Consider the following 24,078-nt stretch of genomic DNA (forward strand, 5'->3'; position numbering starts at 1 on the left):
GGTGAGTGTTTCACTGAATTTTTTGACTAATACTGATTCAATCTCCTTCTTAGTCAAGTCGTTGCCTTTTACGCCTGTTGTGAATGCAGTCACGTGGTCTCTGGGTCTGTTGTTCATCGTATTTAGGAATATCAGGCATTTTGAATTTCTTCGGAATTGGGAGGGGAGCAGCACTTGGCTTCCAGGGTTGTTGCAAATATTTATCTGTATCTATCCCTTTGATTACAGGCGGCACCTCGGGTATTTGCTCTATGCGGTAATTTTGCTCCTTGAGCTGTTTCTGCAATGTTAGTACTAAATTTTGTAAATCAGAATTGACTAAGTTACCTGGTTCTCCCTCCTGTGATTCGCTGGGGGTTCTACCGCTACCTGAATTAACAAGCCCGGAACGAGGGTTCTCCAAAGTGTTTTTATTTGGAGTGGGTGTGGGTGGTGCAGCAGGTAACTGGCTAGCAAAAGACTCAAGAACTTTATTGACCTGTGCAACAATTAGTTTCTGCAAAGCTTCATCGATAGCTTCAACATATTCAAATTGAGCGTTTCCATTTGTATGAGATCCATCAGGAGAGCCTTCACGAGATCGCCGAGGAGAGCCTCGTGAAGAAGGGACCGGGGTTTGATTCTCCTGTGGATTTCCCTGAAGTTGTTGGTTTCCTTGAATGCTGTCATTGTTGTTTGACATGGTTGATACAACAAGGAAAGTTAAGCTAAAAGAGGGTAGATTATCAGATTTTCGGTAACAGAACTAATTTGTTTAACCAAAAAATTAAATTTCGGTCAAAGCTTTAATTTTAGAAGAACTCGGGTTACTGATAATCAAAAGTATATATGAAAAAAAAGTAATTTTACTAGCAATGATATAATCATAAGAAAACAAGTAAACCAGTATATTCATATAGTTTTTCGTGTGTGTTACAATTGACCCACTCTCCCCCTTTTATAGCTATTTTGGGGATATGCGTTTTGCCTTTGTCATAATAAGGCTATTATGGATAATTAAAGACATTAAATGCTACGTTACATAATCATTACATTTAATACAGATTCTCTAACGTTTTTAGTATTTAAGGCTCAATAAATACTGTATTTATACTCCCATGTAGTGTCAGATTTATTCCCCTTAATTCTTGGACTTAAATAAGTACGAGCGCTGAGTCTTTTACATAACCACTCGTGCCTCTATTTTTGCCTCTGCTCGTATCTGTTGCATCTCGTGTCTCTTTGTCAGTTATAACTCTTTGACCAGTCTATATGTCATGACACGTTATATTTACACCGCTTTAATATGTAAACTCAATTTTTCTCAATACACATACCTGCCATCACAATGAGAAAAGAATTTTCATGGAATTATATGTGGTTGGTGCATGTGCTCTTTTGAATATTTTGTGTCAATTATGTAGCATTTGCTGTTATGGAATTGCTTTCACTTTAATTATGGACCAATTATTGTCTGATTCTATCTTTTGACCCCTTCTGTAACTTCTGTGTTAATTTTGATTTGGGATGGACCTATAGCCAGTAGTAAGTAGTAAGTCACCACTGTAAAAGAAAAAAAGTATAATTTATGATGTGTTATAGCCCCTGCTACTTATGCTCTTACAACATATAAGATCTGCGTCGTAAATAAGGTTCGCTGGTTGTTACTGTTATATGATTTCTTAATTACCTAGAATAGAGTAATATTCCAATTTGCTTTCAATGCTAAATGTTGATTTGACAGTTTGTACCAACGTATTTAACTTGCTTGAGATGTTGATTGAGACATCCAATTATAAGTTCTTCACGCACTTTTGAAAAATTTTGAAAGATAGAAATTATATATATTTTCAAAATAGTTATTGGGCCTTAACTTGTGTTAAGCCCAAATCAATCCAGTTTTTACGGGGGATTTGCATCTATACTCGCTTTTTGTGTCACGTTTTAACTTGTGTCCGTTTTGCAAAAAATATTGCAAGCGTACCCGCTTTTCGCATAACTTCAGCATACGGGGCTGAAGTAATAAAGGCAATCACGCAAAACTTCAGCATTCTAGTAAAGGGGCCTGAAGTAGCAAGTATGTTGAACCAAGTGTGCTGAAGTTTTTGTGTGTAATTAGTGAACTTAAGCATAGTAGCTGAAGGTTTGTTCTCTATTTGCATTGCTGAAGTTTTTGTTTTTGTAATTGGCGAACTTCAGCTCTAGAGCTGAAGTTTTTATTTTGTAACTGGCGAACTTCAGCTTTTTGTTTTTGTAATTGTCGTACTTCAAAGCTGAAGTTTTCGTTTTGTAACTGTCGAACTTCAGCTCTAGAGCTGGAATTATTTAGTTCATTTGTAAAAACTTCAGCACTATATAAGCAATGGACATTTTATTTCTTATTGCATACAACTATATAAGTAATTTGGTGTTTCCTTGTCATGGGCAAAATGCTAAATTTTTGGTGAATTGCTTTCACTTCAGCCTGAAGTTAAGGGTGAAAATGACATAGTGCCAAACAATGACCACTTGCAGATCCATTCGTATTTCTTGACTGGAATACAGTAGTGTAAGAAAATTTTCATCTTATCATTGAACCAGATATGTCTACACAAAATTTTAAATAACTGAAGTTTCATAGCAGCACCAACAGCAGCAGAAGAAAGAAGAAGAAAACGAAGGAGGAGAAGGAGGAGGAGAAATGGGGCTGAAGTTATTTAAAAAATAGATACAAGTTAAAAGTTTTTTAAAAAATGAGTATAGATTAAATGGGGACGACCAAATAAGGCGCTACGTTCTTATGTTCGTGGTGTTGTTTGAAAGATGCCCAGGATGTTACCAAATATTTCATAATTATAACTATGCCACTATTAACAACATAAACGCCAATTGGCATGTTCAAGTTATTACTTACACTATTTATTTACTCTTGAAATTCTATTCAATAAGTGTCTATCTATGCCTCATTAGTCTTGGGTCGTTGCCCTCAATTGGAGTAATCTCTCGATTTGGATTATATTTGCACCCCTCAAGTAATATATGTTCGCACTATATCCTATCAGGGTAGCTGACACTTCACTTGCTCTAACATATTCTTTACCTAATGTAACTAGGTATAGCGTTTATGTGCTAGCTTCTATGTCCTAACTCCTTATTGGAGGGCTCTAAATAGCCTTAGGAGGGTATATTACAAAAACAAACACACAAGTGGAGTGTGTGGTGTGCATATCTGTTTGAGATTGGAAAAGTGAATTTCTTTCATAAAATGAAAATTTTTTAAGTATATTTCGTGCTCCATATCTTGGAAACCCTCGGTGCCTACTAGGACATGCATGACTTCTTTAGGATTATGTTTCTTGAAGTGGTTCGTGATATGATACAGTGATGTACAATCTTTTCCAAGAATATCATACGGATTTTTCCCTACTTCAGGTATGTTAAGGATATCCCTTCTTTCTTTTGGCATGATCCATACGATACAAACGAAACGAGCAAATGCACAACTTCCTTAAATGACTCCATTCATAAAAGTGTTAGAGGTGTCTATGTTCTTGAATTCTCATGTGTCCCATTATTACATCTTCTATCAAAAAATACATAAGTTAATAAAGTATGTTTCATGATATTAATCAGAGGCATAACGGTCTTATGATGTACCAAGAGATTTTATTAACGTATTTCATATGCATTTCATGCATTTATACATGCACATTGACCCATGATCAGATGGCGTTATATATATGTATGTATATATATATATATATATATATATGGTATATGGGAAAGGTTATGGCGTTATATACGCACCACCACCTGATCAACTGGTATACATTGGTGATTTGCCCACAGTGGCCGAGATGATATGATAGGGTGCCCTCAGAGGCGTGATGATGTTATGGCTTTATATATGTGTGTGTGTGTATATATATACACACACACACACACACACACACACACACACACACACACACACACACACACACATATATATATATATATATATATATATATATATATATATATATATATATATATATATATATATATGTATATATATATATATGTATGTATATATGTATATGTATGTATGTATATGGGATATGGGAAAGGTTATGGCGTTATATACGCAACACCACCTGATCAACTGGTATACGATGATGATATTGCCCACAATGACTGAAATGATATGATGGAATGCCCTCAAAGGCTAGATGATGTTATGTACGTATAGACCTATGAATTACATGACATTCATACGCATATGCATGACACTATAGTATTTCATGATTTACAGAGTTATCTAGACTTACAGGTTGAGTCCTTTACTCCATGGTTCTTCCATGTCCTTATTTAATGTTGACTTACTGTTATGTTTCTGTTGCGCCCTACATACTCGATACATTATTTATACTGACGTCCTTTTGTTGGGGACGCTGCATTCATACCTGCAGGTATAGATAATCAGTTTGACGAGCCCTCATAGTAGACAAGATTGGCATTCAGCGAAAGATCGGTAAGACTCCACCTCATTCGGAGTGCACCCGAGTCTATGAGTCATTATATCAGAGAATTCAGTGAAGGATCGGTAAGATTCCACCTCATTCGGACTGCAGCCGAGTCTATGAGTCATTATGTCAGAGATTTGCTACAGACTTATGGGTAGGCCGGTACCCTGTCCCATTTGATGTCAGATAAATCTTAGAGGCTTTGTAGATGGAGTTTTATTTTGTACAGTATGTCAGAGACCTTGACGGCCCATATATATTTATGCTCTAAGAAAAATAGTTCAATAATACAGAGCTGCCCACTTATAGTTGAACATCACGTTTGTGGTCATGTCGGCCCACGATATTCATAAGGAAAAAAAAAGAGTTGCAGCGTGGTTCGCTCGGGCCAGCACGACACCGAGTGCCAGCCACGCCTTCCCAGATTTGGGGCATGACAAAATGGTATCAGAGCGGGTCGTGTCCTAGGAAGTCTACAAATCCGTGCCTAGTAGAGTATCACTTATGGGTGTGTTGCGTGCCACATTTATAATTGAGAGGCTATAGGGCATTTAGGAAATATTATTCTTCTTTTGTTTCTAGATCATGCCATAGAGCTAAGTCGTAAGAAGTTGGAATAAGGTTTACCGAATTTTGTATGCACTAGAGGTACTATCACAATAGAGCTTTAAGGCATAGATGTGATTTCTACTTATGTGGAAGGGAGGTTGTGAAAGAAACAGAAGGTACGATGCAAGATTGAAAGGTAAGTAAGGTAATGGTGAAGAAGATACGAGAAACTCGAGTACAAAAGATTGTGAATAGTCAAGACTTCAGATATAGTTTGGGTTTTAAGTTTAATTTATAGAGGAGGCCCTAGTGAAAAGTTTGCAAATCTCGAGGAGTTAACATTCGATGACGAATGTTCTAAAGGGGGGAAGGATGTTACATCCCGTACTTTAACGTTAGGATTCGTCGAAGTAATAACATATAAGTTGGAAGGGATTAAGGTTATACATGAAAATATGGATGTAAGACCCTGTAAGTTTGAAGAATTTCGGAACTACTATATATTGGATTGATATGTATTTTCTTTGAAGTAAATCATTTTCGGTAAAAGTTGATAGATACGATTTTATATGGATGTGATAAGTTTTAAATTAAATACATGATATATGGGAGTTTATAAATGAGGTTTTATTATAAGAGTAGACAATATTTTCTCAAAGACATTCATTAGTTACGTTGTTTTTGCTTAAGAGGAAGACCATATAGTCAATATTTCTAGGCATGCACATAGATCCTACGTATCATACTATATTATAAATGTGAACACCTTAAGTCAAAGTTAATTTACAAATTTACCCATCAAAGACTGAGTGACGATTTTACCCTTAAATTAAAAAAATATTCAAACAATATTTATGTACAAAGAGGTAAATATACATTCCAATGAAAATAAAAAATAAATAAAAATTTAAATTAGAATGGGGACCCATTAAGCTGACAAACTTTTAATAAGGCCTTTGGACTTCTTCAAAATTGTCTATGCAAACTTGAGTATTTTATTTATTATTCTACATTCAAAATTGTATAGCAATTATATTTGAAAAACTATTGCTGCTCAATTCATTACCGATGACCGTGAGCCTATATCTATTATATAAATATAAGTATTTCGTGGTAACTGACATTCAAGTTACTAGAGTCTCTTCTGCTTCCTACCGTAAAAGCACTAAATAATATAAATGTATCTGGCACCTTTGGAGTTTGTGAAACTTTTAGTATTCCTAATTAATTAATTAATTGTGCCACTTATTACATTATGAACTCAATTCATGAAATTTTTGAGAAGAGAAAATACAAATCGAAATACAAATGGTCACAAAGCTCTCCCTGAATATATTGCTATTTTTGTTGCAGTTGCGTCTCCGTCCTCTTGATAGAGAGACATCAAAGCTCTCCCTGAATATATTGTTACTTTTGTTGCGGTTGCGTCTTCGTCCTTTTGATAGAGAGACATCAGATGATTCCAGTATAATGCATCAAGGAGCTGAAAATTGTGTATCATCAAAGACATGCGCAGAGATAATAATATGTTATAAGCTATGGGCTCAAAGAAGTTTTGATATTTGTGCTTGCTAAGTGAGGAAATATTTTTCAGTTCTTTTTTTTTTAAAGAATAAGTGCACAACCAGTGTTTATAAGAGTAATGTGGGGTTTTTAGATGGGAATGAATTCAGAGCTCAGGTTTTATGTTTGTTATTAAAATTCTTTAAGTTTTACTCGACGAAAATTCTTTTAAAATTTGGAATAATTTGTGTCACGCCCTTTTTTCATTCCAAACCTCACTAACCCTCTTAAAAAATAATAAAAGGATTATGTGAAGCTCGAAAGGGTTTTTCAATTTTGAAAGTGACAAAAGATAGTGTTCAAAAGGATTAACTCAGAGTCGCCACTTGACATTTGATATCGGTGTGTCAGGTCACCGTTTTTTTAGAAAATATTTTTCCTTTAAAACACTTGGACTCAGAACTAAGTCCGCACCAGAGGTTTGGGTAAGGGGGTTCATTTAACTCGGGGAGAAGGTATTAGGCACTCCCCAAGTCCCGTAACTAGTATGGTTGCATACTTGTTCTAGTCGGCTTGTAAAATATTCTAGTTGAGGTAAAATCACAGAAAAGAAAAATAAACACAAAAGAGGCTCGAGGTCGTCCCCGCCTAAATGATAGAAAATTAAAAGAAGAAAAACTAAAGTTCTAAATTATCATATGCTATTTCTTCTACGATGTTCGCCATGACCTCCAATTACATAGTACTACGGGGCATTCCCAGAATAAAATATATACAAATCCTTCAGGGCATTCCCCGGATAAATTTAACTAAAGGAACGACCTCTCGCCTCAAAACTAACAAAAATCCTAAGGCTTGCCTACCCAAATGTTGTCGGCCTAAGCATGCTCCTAGCGGAAGATGTAATAAAAGTAACAAAATAAAACTAAAAAAAATAGAAATTAATTTCATGCTCATTCCCTTTTGAGTTTTTTCTTTCATGCATTTGTCCAGACAACCCAACTTCCCGCAGCCCGTGCGTGAACCAAACATTCATCCAATCAACCAAAACAAGCACATACAAATAGACGTCTAAGGCAGTAAGCATTCAGCGTTGAAAAAGTAATAAAAATAGTAAAAGCCTATCCCAATATAATGTTCCAATACATACAGAAAGAAGAGGACAACGTGAGTTAAGTCATATACGAACAGTTTAGGAGTTAGTATGCCATTTTCCTAGATATTGTTACTACACGAACTTTCAAAAACCATTTAAGCTAATTTGAACAATTCTAGGAGTGAACATGGATGAAATGTAATGCAAATAATGACCAGGCTTCTGCCAAATACTTAAACTATTCTAAGAGGACAAAAGTAAACCCAGAACACAACTAGCTTAGACAACATTCAGAACACATGTTTCACTATATATCAGCACAGAGAACGGGTCTACAAACAAGAACAAGCAACTCATCTCGTGAGGAAATTGATTTTTGATTTTTCTTTGGCGTCAAGGATCGATTATGTCCCAAACTGTCCGAGACGACAAGATAATCCAGTGACTCACTTAACATATGAGGGGAATAGCATTTAGAGACAGTAGACAAAACAAAGAGTTGCACTTTTAGATCATTATCCAGGAAAGATAGAGTTGTCAATTCAATCCCAAGGGAAATCAAGTTGGTTTAAGTTCAAAGGCGAATCCGCTAAATTTCAACAAAACGTTAATTATTTAGTCATGAATTCATACTGAGCTAATAGAGATTAGTAACATTGAAGCATAGGCGAACAAAACCAACCATCAACTGGTCGAGCAGACAAATCAGCTAGAATTTAAGCAAGAAGGCCAATTGAATACACTGCCTATTTATGTAAACTCGACGCAATCGAGTACCAAATCAGCGATTACAAAGTTAAGTCATATTGCAGTTCAATGTGTCCAAACTAAACATGTTCGAAACCATAAACATTTAAACACAGAAGTAAAGCAGAACGCAAGTAACATAGGGGGATCAAATCTAACTAAATTCAAACGTGACAGGGGATACAGAAATGAACCTGGATATTCAGAATTTCAATTAATTCCAGAAGCGAGGACAAGAAAGTTCAGCGGCGAGGAACTGAAGTGAATCGCAAACAAGAACTTTGAATAGGAACCCGAACGGCAAATGAACTTCAACTCCGACGAGCTTCAACCAACCTCAATCAAGGTCCATATTTGAAGCGAAATCCAAAAAAATGAATTAAGATTTTAATATGTTTCTGATTTTTCGAAATGAAACAAAACTTAGAATAAAAATCAAACTTAAACTTCTTTTTTTTTCGTTTTTCTGGAATGCAAAGAAAACACTAAAAAAATCTCAAGACTCAAAGAACCCTAGACCTTTTCTCCGCCCTTTTTCTTTTTTTCTCCTCCCTTTTTTTGTCCGAAAATCCTCCAATATATAAATCTCTCTCGAAGCTTCTCCTTCTTCAGCAAGAAATCATGTGCGGCCCCCAACAAGATCAGAAAATCACATTTTTAACAAAAATTAGAAAATGGCAGTCTTGGATCAAAATTTAATCCAACGGCTCCCATTTTCCAACATTTATTTCAAGGACTAGGATTTTTTGTTTAAACAAAAGAAATAAAAGAAGAAATCCGCGTGAATCAGATTGAAATGATGAGATTTGGTACGAAAGGGATGACATGGAAGAAGGAGAAGATGAGGGGAGGGGACCATGGGACTCGTTGAGTGAATTCACCGGAAAACCAGCGAGTTGGAGGCGAGCAGAAGGCTGGGAAAGGGGTGTGGTGCGGCTCCTTAGGTCTTGAAGATTAGGGCTAGGGTTTTTTTGGGGGGAGAAAAGGTTCTTATATGGGGTATGGGGAATTAATTTGGACTGTTGGATTAAAAGGGGTTGGATGGCCAAGATTTAAAATCAAAAATGGGGTGGGTCGGGTGGACTGGGTGCGAGTCATTGGGGCTGCCAGATTTGGGCCTTTTCTTGTGTAAAATTGGGCCCAAAAATTTATACTTCTTCAATTTCTAAAAGTCCATTAAATAACCAACGCAAAATTAAAACTAATTTCAATTAATTAAACAAACTATGTAAATATATGAAACTATATATATATATATAGTTTTTACTCTTACTTTTAATTTATATAAAACATAATATATATATATATATATATTTTTTACTCTTACTTTTAATTTATATAAAACATAATATATATATATATATATATATATATATATATATATATATATATATATATATTATGTTTTATATAAATTAAAAGTAAGAGTAAAAATCATAGTAAAAACAAAATATATGGCTATAAAAATCTTAATAACCTAAACTAAATAGAAATAAGATAAAACATGAAACTATATATATATATATATATTGTATATATATATATATATATATATAGTTTTTGTGCCTTAAAAATAGAATTAAAATCAGTAATAAAGTAAAATCCTATAGAAATAAACCCAAATAAATATCCTAAAAAAATAAGTTAATATTTCTTTAAAAATACTACTTTTAAAATTTGTGCGGGTCAAAAATTACGTGCTTACAGCTGGCCCTCTTTGCTTGGAAACACAAAGAGTTTTCGGAGCAAAGAACAATAAGCAACGTAATTGATTTATGACCCGACGCTTATTCAAAAGAAAATAAAGATGGCTATAAAGATTGCGACCGAGCCCTGGTATTTGAGCTGCCTACATATCCTTGGCTATAAAGGAATCAGGCCACGTGTAGTTCGGAAGTGAGAAGAGCGATGGAGTATACCGAGGTGGAGAGCCGAGTGGAGTGCCGCTGAGGTTCCAGTCCGCGGTTCCTGCAATTACATCAAAAATAGAAGGAAAAATTACAGCAAAAGTAAAAGAAAAATACAAGATCCTATCTACTTCTTGTCGGGAATCTTCCTTGAATCTCTACTTGATCTTCAATATGCAACTAAAAAATGGACCCTGTTCTTCAGGCGGGCTCCTGATGCTTCTTGAATTTGTGAGTTGAAGTAACTCTAAAATTAATTCCCTCGTTCTCCAGGTGGGCGCCTGCCAATAACTTGACTTTGGTATAAAATGAGTTCCCTCGTTATCTAGGTGGGTGCCTGATTACCAAAACTTGAATTGTATTCCCTCGTTATCCAGGTGGGCGCCTGATTACCAAAACTTGAATTGTATTCCCTCGTTATCTAGGTGGGCGCCTGATTGCTAAAACTTGAAACTTTATTCCCTCATTATCGAGGTGGGCGCTTGATCGCTAAAACATGAAATTTATTCCCTCGTTATCCAGGTGGGTGCCTGATTGCTAAAACATGAAATGTATTCCCTCGTTATCCAGGTGGGTACCTGATTACCAAAACTTGAATTGTATTCCCTCGTTATCCAGGTGGGCACCTGATTGCTAAAACTTGAAACTGTATTCCCTCGTTATCCAGGTGGGCGATTGATTGCTAAAACATGAAATGTATTCCCTCGTTATCTAGGTGGGCGCCTGATTGCTAAAACTTAAAACTGTATTCCTTCGTTATCCAGGTGGGTGCCTGATTGCCAACACTTGAAACTGTATTCCCTCGTTATCCAGGTGGGCGCCTGATTGCTAAAACTTAAAACTGTATTCCCTCGTTATCCAGGTGGGCACCAGATTGCTAAAACTTGAAATTGTATTCCCTTGTTATCCAGGTGGGAACCTGATTGCTAAAACTTGAAACTGTATTCCCTCGTTATCCAGGTGGGCGCCTGATATTGCAACAAAACAGACAAAGCAAAAGAAATTTTTGTGCCCCAGTTTGGGATCTGGGCATATTTGTGAGTGTTAATCGGATCATGTTACCTACAGAGCTCTAAGAATTTAAAAGCTAAATCTCATTATCCAGGAGGGCCCTAAAAGCTTCAAATTAAATCTCATCTTAAGAGTGACAACTTTAAAGTTAAATTATATTTCCTAAAGGTAGAACTTACGCTAAAACTTAAAACTAAATCCCATTATCCAGGAGGGTCCTGAAAGCTTTAAAACTAAATCACATTATCCATGAGGGTCCTGAAAATTTAAAATTAAATCCCATTATCCAGGAGGGCCCTTAAAAATTTAAAATTAAATCCCATTATCCAGGAGGGTCCTGAAAACTTAAAACTAAATCCCATTATCCAGGCGGGTCCTGAACATTTAAAATTAAATCTCATTATCCAGGAGGGTCCTAAGAACTTAAAATTAAATCTCATTATCCAGGAGGGGCCTATAAACTTAAAATTAAATCCCATTATCCAGGAGGTTCCTGAAAACTTAAAATTAAGTCTCATTATCCAAGAGGGTCCTGAAAACTTAAAACTAAATCCCATTATCCAGGAGGCTCCTGAAAACTTAAAATTAAACTCCATTATCCAGGAGGGTCCTGAAAATACGAGAATGAACTTACCTGAACCATGCTCTCTTCTTGGAGGATTCTGAATCGAATTTCTTACCCCTGAGGGTCCCTGTGGATTAACAAATTTTCTTGCCCCTGTTTTAGACGAATAAAATTTTGTTAGTTTGAAAGCGTGGTGGTTAGTTTGTGGCATCATTGCTGAGTGTCTGCTTCCGCCACTGCCATGCTTCATTCTAATTAGTTGCTCTGGGCTAGCAAGGAGTTGTTTGACCTTTTGATTGGAACTGGACCACAAAACCTCTGCATGACCTGAATCCATCGCACTAACTTGTTGCATTGTGTTTTCATTTGAAAGTTGCTGAATCCTTGTATTTTCTCAAAATTCAAGATTCACTTGATTGCCTGAATCTCAGTTATCACCATACTGCTTATTCTAAATCAAGTCAATTGTGATGTGCCTGGCCAGACTCCGCTTTGTGCAATTTAGAAGCTGGTAGTAGGCTTTGAGATACTTTCCTGCTTGTTCAACAAGGGTTGACTCGAAAGAGACCCATAAAGATAGACTCAAAGAGCAAAGCGAAATGATTTTTGACAAAAGGAACAAAGAAAAATTTTGAACACAGATGACTATATGAAGAAGAATGAGAAAAAGAAGACTTATCTAAGGGAAGCAGCCAACTCCAATGATGTCACGACCCTAGTTCACCAACCATGAACATGTCATGACGGCACCTAGTCTCTGTGACTAGGTAAGCCTAACATTTGCGGAAACATAATAATTGCGAAAAATAGAATACCATATTTGAATATCTAAGAAGGAAATTGTACTGAATGTCGCTCGGCATATACAACTCAATATCTCAAAACTAAAACAATCCCAAAACCCGAAAACTCACGGGAAACACAGGCTAATAGAAATGAAATATATTGCTCTAACTCCAGAATGTCTACACAACCAAGGGAAGGGAAAATCATATACTAAGGCTGGAATAAGATAGAGACTCCTGGTTTGCGGATGTGGCAGATGTACCTCAAAGTCTCTGCTAGATGTCTCCGCCACAATGATAGTGCGTACCTGGAGCTGCACATGAAAAACATGCGCAGAAGAGGCATGAGTACACCACATCGGTACTCAGTAAGTGTCAAGCCTAACCTCGATTGGGTAGTGACGAGGAAGGTCAGGGCCCTACTGAGATAAGTATAATAAATGATAAGATAAAGGAAACATTATAGATAAAGTCTACAACGAGAATAGAAACAGGTTAAATAAGGAATGCAGTAATAAAAAACAGAGACAAAACAATACAAGGTAAATATTGTTCACAACATGCATGATAATCGAGGATCTCTTGGTATCCCGAGGATCTCTTTGTATCCTTCATAATAATTCGGGGATCTCTTAGTATCCTGAGGATCTCTTGGTATCCTCCATAATAATTCGGGGATCTCTTGGTATCCTCAATATATGTGCAGGGGGATTTCCCGGGAATCTAACCCGTAGTCCCAAAGTAAATGTGCAGGGGGGAATCTAACTCGTAGTCCCAAAATAAATGTACAGCGGGAATCTCCCGGGAATCTAACCCGTAGTCCCAAAATAAATGTGCAGGGGGAATCTCCCGGGAATCTAACCCGTAGTCCCAAAGTAAATGTGCAGGGGGAATCTCCCGGGATACCGTCCTGTAGTCCCAATTTAAAACACAGAGCAGCAATACAAGAATATTAAATTAAACGCTAATTTCGTACCAAGTAAACACTTACTTCTAGCCTAACATGCTTCACGTAATGCAATTCAGGCGATTTAAGCAAATAGGCAATTAAGTCAACCAAACATGCCTTTCTAGACTAGCAACATGTTAAATTCACGAGTAGAATAAACAGGAAAAAAGAACTCAATTCAAATACTTAAGGAAAAATCGGATTTTCAACAATTAGCTCAAGTACGTGCGCGCCACCTCGCGTACAGGGCATTTCAATTATCAAATATAGCACATCCTAAGGGGAAAGGTCCCCCACACAAGGTTAGACAAGCCACTTACCTCGAATCGGCTCAAAATCAACTAGAAACCACGTTTTTGCCACGAGTATCCGACTCCAAATGGCCCAAATCTATTCAATTCAATTGCATATCGTAAATATCATCTCAAACAAATGATTCTATGTTTTAATTCAAAGCTAATACGCGAAATTATGGAAAATGACCAAAACGCCCCTCGGGCCCACGTCTCGGAATTGGTAAAAATTTATATTCCCAGAAACCTCGCACTCTCACGAGTCTAACCATACAAAAATTATACAATTCCGACCCTGTTTGGCCCTTCAAATCATCATTTTACATTTTTGAAAGGTTTCACAATTTTCTTCCCAAATTCCCTCTCAAATCACGAAATAAATGATGAATTCAGTGATAGATTCATGTATTCTAGCCAAATCTGAGTTAAAATCACTTACCCCGATGAATTTCTTTAAAAACCTTCGAAAAATTGCCAAAATCCGAGCTCTCTAGGTCAAAATATTAAATAAAAACCCAAAACCTCGTATTTATAGGTACCCCTCAGGTATCAGCTACCGCGGGCCACACCAAAACTCACGCGGTCCGCGCAAAGGCAACGTGCGGCCGCATAGGCCTCCCTTTTCAGTGACAGGCTTTAGTATTTTGGCCATAACTTTTTCTAAAGATGTCCAAATTGCAATATCTTTACCTTTCTGGAAACTAGACACGAACGGTTACAACTTTCATTTATGAATCACCTCACAATTCCCTGTAGATCAAAAGATATGAGTTTCCGAAGTAGGATCGGTGGGAGGGTCCTTCACCGCGGCCGCGGCCCACTTTGTGCGGTCTGCGCGATGCCTACCGTGGATGCGCCCGTGTTTGTGCGGGCGCACTCATTTTTGTGCGGACCGCATGGGTGAGTTCTGGGGCCTGCAACCCCTGTAGACCTGCTACAACTATGATTTTTGCACTAAAACATCCCGGAACTCTCGGAACTTCAAACCAATTGTACCAACACATCTCATGACATCGTTCAAACTTGCTCAAAACTTCGGAACGCTTATAACAACATCAAATCACCAATCTAACATAGGATTCAAGACTAAGAACTCCAAGAACTCTTAAATTATGTTTTCGATAAACAACTGTATCAAATCTCATCCGAATGACCTGAAATTTTGCACACACATCCCAAATGACATGATGGAGCTACTGAAACTTCCAGAATTCCATTTCGACCCTCGGATCAAAATCTCACTATCGGACCAAAAACTTCAAAAATTCAAACTTCGGCATTTCAAGCCTAAATTAGCTACGAACCTCCAAAACACATTCCGAACACGCTCCCAACCCCAAATTCACCTAACGGAGCTAACGGAACTGTCGGGTTTAAATTCCGAGGTTGTCTCCCCACTGTTCCGATTTCGGTCAACTTTCTAACACTTAGCTCTCATTTAGGGACTAAGTGTCCCAAAACTCCTCGAAACTCAAAACCGAGCATCCCGGCAAATCACATTAGCAGAAATAAACTTGGGGAAAGCAGTTAATAGGGGTTCGGGGCACAAATTCTAAAAACAACCGGCCGAGTCGTTACAAATGATCATGACATGCATTTCGGACTAATCAGCCTAATCCGTCCAACCAATCATATTTTCAGTTCAAGTCCTGTCTACATACATTAAAATCGGGCTTTCACTGATCTAAGTTCTCTGTAAAGTCATGAGCCTCATTCTACTTGTAGTGCCCTGAAGGGTTTTCACCAGCAAGCCTCTCTCATTTGTTCATCTCTCAACTCACCATCGCCTTATGGTGCCCGCGAGGGTTTTCACCAATAAGACTCTCTTTATACTTTCACTAATAACATTCTTTCGATATAATCAAAGTTTTAAACTTTCTTGCTTTATACTTGAAAGCACTCCGAAGGAGGGTTTTTTAGCCACAAATGTGTAACACTTGTTTTAGACCATACAACAACATACCCAGTGTAATCCCACATAATACGAATTGGGGAGGGAGTATGTATATGCAGATCTTATTCCTACCTTGTAAAGATAAAGACATTGTTTCTATAAGCCCTCAACTCAGAAAAGTATAAGCACAACATTAATAAAAAGAAAAATAGCAAGAAACAATGATAAGAAGCCATGGAAAAGATGTGTTAATAACAATAAGATAATAGCATGATCGAAATGAAAGAAACAACATGTAGTAATAGAAACCTAATACCAATAAAATACTATAGTATGTACTAATACTACTGGTATGAACAAGGAGAACACTCGACCTCCATAAAAATTTTATCAAAAATAAAAAATCTTTCATTTATTTCTTAAATTTCATTGCAAATCAAATGATGCCACATAAATTAGGACAAATAATTACTAAAATTGCGATAGTTGAGACAAAATTGTAAATGGTCTTTAGATTTACTGTGAGAATACTTAGAATAGCACATCAAATTAAGACTTTGAATATGCCAAGTACAAAATACAACTAAACGTAAGCAAAGAAATCATACATAGTACCTCTTAACTGCATCAGAATTGATATACATATCTACACATTTGCCTTCTATGTCTGTTAAATACAAAGCACCATTGGGCAACACTCTTGTCACTATGAACGGCCCCTGCCAGTTTGGGGCGAACTTTCCTTTAGCTTCAACCTGATGTGGAAGGATGTGTTTCAATACCATCTGGCCTACTTCGAATTTCCGAGGACGCACCTTTTTGTTGTATGCTTTTGCCATTCTCTTCTGGTACAATTGACCATGACATATTGCGGCCAATCTTTTCTCATCAATCAAACTCAACTGCTCTAGCCGGGTTTTGACCCACTCATCATCATCAATTTCAGCTTCTGTAACAGTCCAAAGGGATGGAATCTCAACTTATGCAGGTATAACTGCCTCAGTTCCATATACTAGCAAATAAGGAGTTGCACCTACTGAAGTGCGAACAGTAGTGCGATAACCTAGTAAGGCAAAAGGTAGCTTTTCATGCCACTGCCTAGAACCTTGAACCATCTTACGAAGTATCTTCTTTATGTTCTTGTTGGCAGCCTCAACAGCTCCATTTGCCTTAGGGCGATACGGAGTGGAGTTCCGATGCATGATCTTGAACTGTTGGCATACCTCTTTCATCAAATGACTGTTGAGATTAGCAGCATTGTCTGTGATGATCACCTTGGGAATCCCGAACCGACAAATGATGTTTGAATGAACAAAATCCACCACTGCCTTCTTGGTCACAAACTTGAAAGTTACAACTTTGACCCACTGCGTAAAGTAATCAATGGCCACCAGAATAAACCTATGCTCGTTTGACGTTGCCGGCTCAATTGGTCCAATGACATCCATGCCCCAGGAAACAAAAGGCCAAGGTGCAGACATTGTATGTAACTCATATGGGGGAGAATGAATCAAATCACCATGTACCTGGCATTGATGACACTTGCGAACAAAACTGATACAATCCTGTTCCATGGTGAGCCAATAATAACCTGCTCGAAGTATCTTCTTTGCCAAGACATACCCGTTCATATGCAGCCCGCAAACTCTAGAATGCACTTCGGCCATGATAGTTGAAGCTTCTTTAGCATCTATGCACCTCAGCAGTCCTAAATCCGGAGTCCTCTTGTACAAGATTCCTCCACTAAATAAAAATCCACTAGCCAGACGTCGAATGGTTCTCTTTTGGTCACTTGTAGCATGTACTGGATATACCCCCGACCTGATGCATCGTGGAACCAAGGTTCGCCATCGATTTCCTCTTCCACCACATTACAATAAGCATGTTGATCATGAACTTGGATATGCACGGGGTCAACATAAGACTTGTCTGGATGATGTAACATTGATTCCAGAGTAGCCAAGGCATCAACAATCTCATTATGAATCCTGGGAATATGTCTAAATTCAACCGACCTGAATCGTTGGCAAAGATCATGCAGGCACTGTCGGTACGGTATGAGCTTCAAATCTTGAGTCTCCCATTCTCCTTGAATCTGGTGAACCAACAAATTTGAATCTCCCAGAACAAGTATTTCCTGGGCTCCCATGTCTATAGCTAACCTCAAACCCAGAATGCATGCTTTGTACTCAGCTATGTTGTTGGTGCAATAAAATCGAAGTTGGGCTATTACAGGGTAGTGTTGCCCTGTTTCAGAGATAAGTACAGCCCCTATTCCGACACCTTTCATGTTAGCAGCTCCATCAAAGAAGAGTTTCCAATCTGACTTTTCATCACGGTCAACCTCATCAGCACACATGACCTCTTCATCAGGAAAATAAGTCTTCAGTGGCTTATATTCATCATCCACCGGATTCTCGGCCAAGTGGTCGGCCAAGGCTTGGGCCTTCATCACGGTCCGAGTCACATAGATGATGTCAAACTCTGTAAGTAAAATCTGCCACTTCGCCAGTCTTCCCGTGGGCATAGGCTTCTGAAAGATATACTTTAGAGGATCCATGCGGGAAATGAGGTAAGTAGTGTAGGACGATAGATAATGCTTCAACTTTTGTGCCACCCAAGTCAAGGCGCAATATATCCTCTCAAGCAGAGTGTACTTAACCTCATAGGGAGTGAACTTCTTACTGAGATAATAGATTGCTTGCTCGTTCTTTTCCGTGATGTCATGTTGACCCAATACACAGCCAAAAGAATTATCCAAAACTGTCAAATAGAGAATTAAAGGTCTTCAAGGCTCTGGTGGGACTAGCACAGGTGGATTCGGCAGGTACCTCTTAATCTTATCAAATGCTTCTTGACATTCGTCAGTCCACTTGACCGCAGCATTCTTCTTCAACAGCTTAAAGATGGGCTCACAGGTTGTCGTGAGCTGAGAAATGAACCTGCTGATGTAATTTAACCTTCCAAGCAAACTCATCACCTCTGTTTTGTTCTTTGGCGGTGGTAACTCTTGAATGGATTTGATCTTCGACGGATCTAACTCAATGTCGCGTCTACTAACCACGAATCCCAGCAGTTTCCCAGACGGGACACCAAATGCACATTTCACTAGATTGAGCTTGAGGTTGTACCTGCGGAGCCTTTGGAAAATCTTCCTCAAGTCCTTGACATGGTCATACTGCTTCTTTGACTTTATGATCACATCATCTACATAAACCTCGATCTCCTTGTGTATCATGTCATGAAATATGGTGGTCATCGCCCTCATGTAAGTTGCCCCAGCATTCTTCAAACCAAATGGCATTACCCGATAACAGTATGTTCCTCATGGCGTGATGAATGATGTATTTTCTGCATCTTCCTCATTCATCAAGATCTGGTGATATCCCACGTAACAGTACACAAAGGACCCAATCTCATGCTTGGCACAATTATCGATCAGAATGTGAATGTTCGGCAATGGAAAATCATCTTTTGGGCTTGCTTTGTTAAGGTCACGGTAATCAACACAGACCCTGGTCTTACCATCCTTCTTTGGTACTGGCACAACATTGGCTAACCAAGTGGGATATCGAGTGACTCGAATGACCTTTGCAGTAAGTTGCTTTGTGATTTCTTCTTTGATCTTCACACTCATATCGGTCTTAAACTTTTGCAACTTTTTCTTCACATGAGGGAATGCTGGATCAGTTGGCAATTTATGAACTACCAGATTAGTGCTCAGGCCCGGCATATCGTCATATGACCATGCAAAGACATCTTTGTACTCAAACAATATTTTGATTATTTCCTCCTTGACTTGCGGTTCTAAATGCACACTTATCTTGGTTTCTCTAACATCATCCTGGTCCACTGAATTGATTGCTTCAGTTTCACTCAAATTAGGCTTTGGTTTTTCTTCAAATTGTTTTAGCTCTTTACTGATTTCCTCAAATGTTGCTTCTTCATCATATTCTGTTTCATCATCATATTCTACTTATTGGATTGTTATTTCAGGATTAGATTGGCTTTTAAGATTCGACTGAAAATTCTTTATGCATGTCATGTCACTGCAACCAGCATAAAAGGAACTGTACAAAAGAAAAAATAACAAAACAAAACACTATTAAGAATAACGGAAAATGGAAAATTGCATTTCATTGAAAAATAAAAGGATGGAATGGTTTGAACATCAAAACAAGCAAAAACTAAAAATCTGGATTACAACCCTGGAATAACCCAAATAACAGAAAGGAAAACAAAGCAAACTACCAAAACTCCTTCCTGGTGGGGAGAGGAGTAGCTTCCCAATTGCTAAGCTTCACGTTTGGGCCAACAAGCTGCACATCTGCTTTACTAGAGCCTTCACCAACTTCTACCATATTGACCTCTTCGAACAGACTTTGGAACCTCTTGATCAGCTCTCCATCATCATCGACCACATGTTTTGGGATTGAGGAGGTTGGAGGTTTTTCGGTCCCTGGCTTGACAAAAGACTTAGAGATGTGTGGGACGGGTTTGGAGAGCGACCATACCTTCTGTTTCAGATTTTTAACCCTTTTCATGTCCTTCTCTGTGGGCATGAATCCCAAACCAAATGTACCAGGATTCCCACTGGGGCGCACTGGATGCATAATACCCTGCAGAGATGAGCCCAAACCCTTGCCCGGTACAAAACCATTCTTCAAAATTTCATTCGCAACCATGACGGACGCGGAGGATAGATTAGGACCTTGAATGCATTTTCCTTCAGGAATTTTCTCAACAGACACTGTTTTGAAAGTCTGATAGACCCAAGAACCCTTATCATCTTCAGCTTCGATAAACAGAAAAATTGTGTCATTACAAGCTGACAAGTCCTCATCAACGTGCACAACTATTTCCTGCCTATCCCATTTGAACTTCACCATTTGGTGCAGAGAAGACAGAACTGCCTTAGCAGCATGTATCCAGGGCCTGCCCAACAACAGATTGTAGGAGGCAACCACATCTAACACTTGAAATTCTATGGTAAACTCAACTGGCCCTATCGACAATTCGAGCATTATATCTCCAACAGAATCTTTACCTCCCCCATCAAAGATTCGGACACATACACTGTTCAAGTGGATTCTTTTGGTGCCAATCTTCAGTTTTTGCAGGGTAGACAAGGGACAAATATTCGCACTAGAGCCATTATCAACCAAAAAACGTGAGACAACAGAATTTTTGCACTTCACCGTGAGATAAAGAGCTCGATTGTGTTCAGTACACTCCATAGGAAGTTTATCATCCGAGAAAGTGATCCTATTTGCTTCGAAGATCTTGCCAGCTATCTTTCCAAGTGGTTCATTGTGATCTTATTAGGAACATGTGTAGTGTTTTCCTTAACTGCTCCACAATGGAATAATTCTGCACTTTCATCTTTTTCAGGAACTCCTCAGCCTCTTCCTCGGTGACCGATTTCTTTACTGGCATTTGGCTATCCTTGAATGGCTTGGCTTTCCTTAATTCTTCTGGGGTGAAACATCTCCCAGAACGAGTCAATCCTCCAGTTTCATTAACTTCTTCCTCTATTTATTTTCCTTTGTATGTCACTATCACTTATTTATAATTCCACGGAACAGCCTTGGCATCCACCACTGGCAGCTAGGTTACTGGTTTAATGATGATAGGGGTAATAGGAGCCCCCTTCACAACTATGATAGGCTTACTTGAAATCCCTGGTACTACCACTTTTGAACTTTCCGGACTTGCCTCGATATCTTTCGATAGCCTTTTCATGACCAACACTGGTGATTTCGAATTGAGTGAGCTTGGCTTCTCTGTCACCCCTTAGACTGTCAAGGGCGTTGCTTTGGTAGAGTCCGGAGCTTTAACCAAATTGCTTTCACTGGCCCGAATCATCATGACGGACTTAGAAGACTTCTTGGGCTCCCCATCCTTATGAACTATTTCAATCATATGTGTCTCTGTATGGGCTGGCAAAGGGTTTTAATTGATGTTTGGCGCGTCTGGGCTTTGGACTACAATTTGGTTTGTATAAATGAGCTCCTAGATTGCCCGTTTCAAATGTCAACACTTCTCTGTTTCATGCCCTGGAGCATCAGAACAATAGGTGCATCTTAGGGAATAATCGAGGTTCTTTGGAGGGGGATTAGGTATCTTTGACTTTATCCGCCTCAAGACGTCCAACTGCCTTAACCTTTGAAACAGACTAGCATAGGATTCTCCAAGCGGGGTGAAAGTTTGTTTCTGTTGTTGCCTCTCTCTCCTATACTCTGGCCTTGATTGAAAATTTGAACCAGTGGGGTTTTGATAGGGTTGTGGGGATGGATAGGTATTTTGTGGAGCTGGGTAGATATTCTGCAGAGCTGGAGCATGCCATTGCTGGTAAGGAGGGGGTTGAGCATATGACTGTGCATGGTGAACAAGGTATTGGGATGGCCTGGCTGAGTATTGGGGGTTTTGCGGGGAAAAGTAATGTTGAGGTGGATTATATGGAGCTTGGACGTACGTTTAAGGTCGAGGTCGAGGATGGGTGTATTGATGAGGTGAACCCCTCTGGCCATGCCATGATCCGAAGACAACCATAGCGATATCTTCCTTCTTCTTCTTGCCTAGCAGACTTCCGGCACCACTCTCGATTGCCTGGGTGGTTGCTTTTATAGCAGAATAGCTCATGATCTTACTCGACTTGAGCCCCTCTTCCACCATTTCTCCCATCTTCACCACATCATTGAAAGACTTACCAATGGCTGAGATCAAATGGCCATAGTAAGTGGGCTCCAGGGCTTGAACAAAGTATTTAACCATCTCATCTTCTTCCATCGGAGGATTGACTCGTGCAGCTTGCTCCCTTCATCGGAACCCATATTCTCTAAAGCTTTCACTAGGTTTCTTTTCCACCTTGGTTAGAGATAAGCAGTCTAGAACAATGTCTATATTGTACTGAAAGTGCCGGGCAAAGGCGTGAGCCATATCATCCCAAGTGTACCACCTGCTGGCGTCCTGGCGGGTGTACCATTCTAAAGCTGCTTCACTCAGACTTTGGCTAAAGTATGCCATCAGTAATTCGTTTTTTCCCCTGGCGCCTCTCATTTTACTACAATAACCTCTCAGATAAGCTACAGGATCCCCATGTCCGTCATACAAGTCAAACTTGGGCATCTTGAACCCGGCAGGCAGTTGGACATCGGGGAACAAACACAAATCCTTATAGGACACACTCACTTGGTTTCCTAACCCTTGCATATTTCTCAATGATTGCTCCAGACTTTGTGCCTTGCTAAACATCTCTTCTTGCTCTGCGTTCTTAGGTGGTTTGTCAGTTTCAACATGAGGCTCAAATTGGGGAGTGTAAGAGCAAGGATCTGGGACTTTGTAGGTGGGCTCCGGTGCATAGTAGCGGGCATCTATAGCGGGGAATGCGGTCTCACTAGAGGATCAGCGGAGGGTAGCTTGTGGAGGGGGTATAAAAATAGTAGCAGATGTCGGAGAAGGGTACGAGGTTGTTTTGGCTGGCGGAGCATGAATAGTTTGGGTTGAAGTGCTGGGATAGTTGTGGTAAGGGGTAAAGCCAGGTGCGTGTTGTGGGGAAAGATCAATGGTATTGGGCATCTGGGATTGAGAAAGTGGTGGAATGGAAGCAGGGTTTTCTGTGTAGTTGGTAGGGAACGTGGGTGGAGGGTGTCCCTTAATCCAGGCTTGATACATTTTTGCCATCTGATGCTTCAACCTCCGGACCTCCTCTTGCAGTTCAGATTCCGACTCAACAATCTCCCGTGATGTCTACAACTCTAGTGTCTATTTCCTTGCTAGCCATGACTGTTTGATGCTTTGATCGGGTGTTGTATGGATGACTTGTCAGGATGCCAACAAACTAACCACCTTCCTGAAACTTAATAGAGATAACAGAGGACAACAACACAAAACCACCATGTTAGCGTTAGAGCATTTATCAAATAATAATATCACATTACGTGCAATGCACCTGGCAACGATTAATGGTTCTAAAATGGCTTTGAGGGTCGTAGGGTCATATGGCATCATCCCAATTTGCTTATTTCAATCCTTCATTCTCTTTCTTTTCCAACACCTCTTATCACTCCTTTCTCTTTCTTTCTCTTTTTATTTTGAACCAAAAATGATTTGATTGAACCCGATGTAGGTTGCTTACATATCATGTCCCTCATGAATCATACCAAGCGTAGTTCTAGAAAAGTGATGGAAAATAAACTAAAAACAAAATCTTTTTGGGCTTTTTCATTTAAAACTTTTCGATATTAAAATACAAAGGGAAATACGATAATGAAAGACATGACAGACTCGACTACACTATAACAGACTCTGACACTA

At 38.8% G+C, this 24,078-nt stretch overlaps 2 protein-coding genes across 2 annotated transcripts; both read right to left on the minus strand.

Annotated features, from left to right (window-relative positions):
• Positions 1-17,470: 17,470 nt before the first annotated feature.
• LOC138885065 (uncharacterized) lies at positions 17,471-18,214 on the minus strand. The gene has a single exon (XM_070165956.1). It carries the CDS (start codon positions 18,212-18,214, stop codon positions 17,471-17,473), a length of 744 nt encoding a protein of 247 aa, XP_070022057.1.
• Positions 18,215-19,087: 873 nt separating this feature from the next.
• On the minus strand, positions 19,088-22,551 carry LOC138885066 (uncharacterized). Its single transcript, XM_070165957.1, has 5 exons — positions 22,312-22,551; positions 20,014-21,056; positions 19,819-19,832; positions 19,352-19,734; positions 19,088-19,138 (listed from the first exon to the last, which is right to left on the minus strand). The coding sequence occupies exons 1-5, from the start codon at positions 22,549-22,551 to the stop codon at positions 19,088-19,090; spliced, it is 1,731 nt and encodes a 576-aa protein (XP_070022058.1).
• Between the last annotated feature and the right edge of the window lie 1,527 nt (positions 22,552-24,078).

This window comes from Nicotiana sylvestris, chromosome 2 (genome assembly GCF_000393655.2).
Source record: "Nicotiana sylvestris chromosome 2, ASM39365v2, whole genome shotgun sequence".
NCBI lineage: Eukaryota > Viridiplantae > Streptophyta > Magnoliopsida > Solanales > Solanaceae > Nicotiana > Nicotiana sylvestris.

What these genes read in the sequence shown, in the direction of transcription:
- LOC138885065 (XM_070165956.1), bottom strand. Translation starts at nt 18,214, where the DNA reads ATGAAGGCCCAAGCCTTGGCCGACCACTTGGCCGAGAATCCGGTGGAT.
- LOC138885066 (XM_070165957.1), bottom strand. Translation starts at nt 22,551, where the DNA reads ATGGAAGAAGATGAGATGGTTAAATACTTTGTTCAAGCCCTGGAGCCC. An exon ending in AGAAGGAAGATATCGCTATG is followed by an intron (nt 21,057 to 22,311) that starts GTTGTCTTCGGA and finishes CCACTTGGAAAG; the next exon opens with ATAGCTGGCAAGATCTTCGA. An exon ending in CAAAGCAACTTACTGCAAAG is followed by an intron (nt 19,139 to 19,351) that starts GTCATTCGAGTC and finishes GGATATCACCAG; the next exon opens with ATCTTGATGAATGAGGAAGA.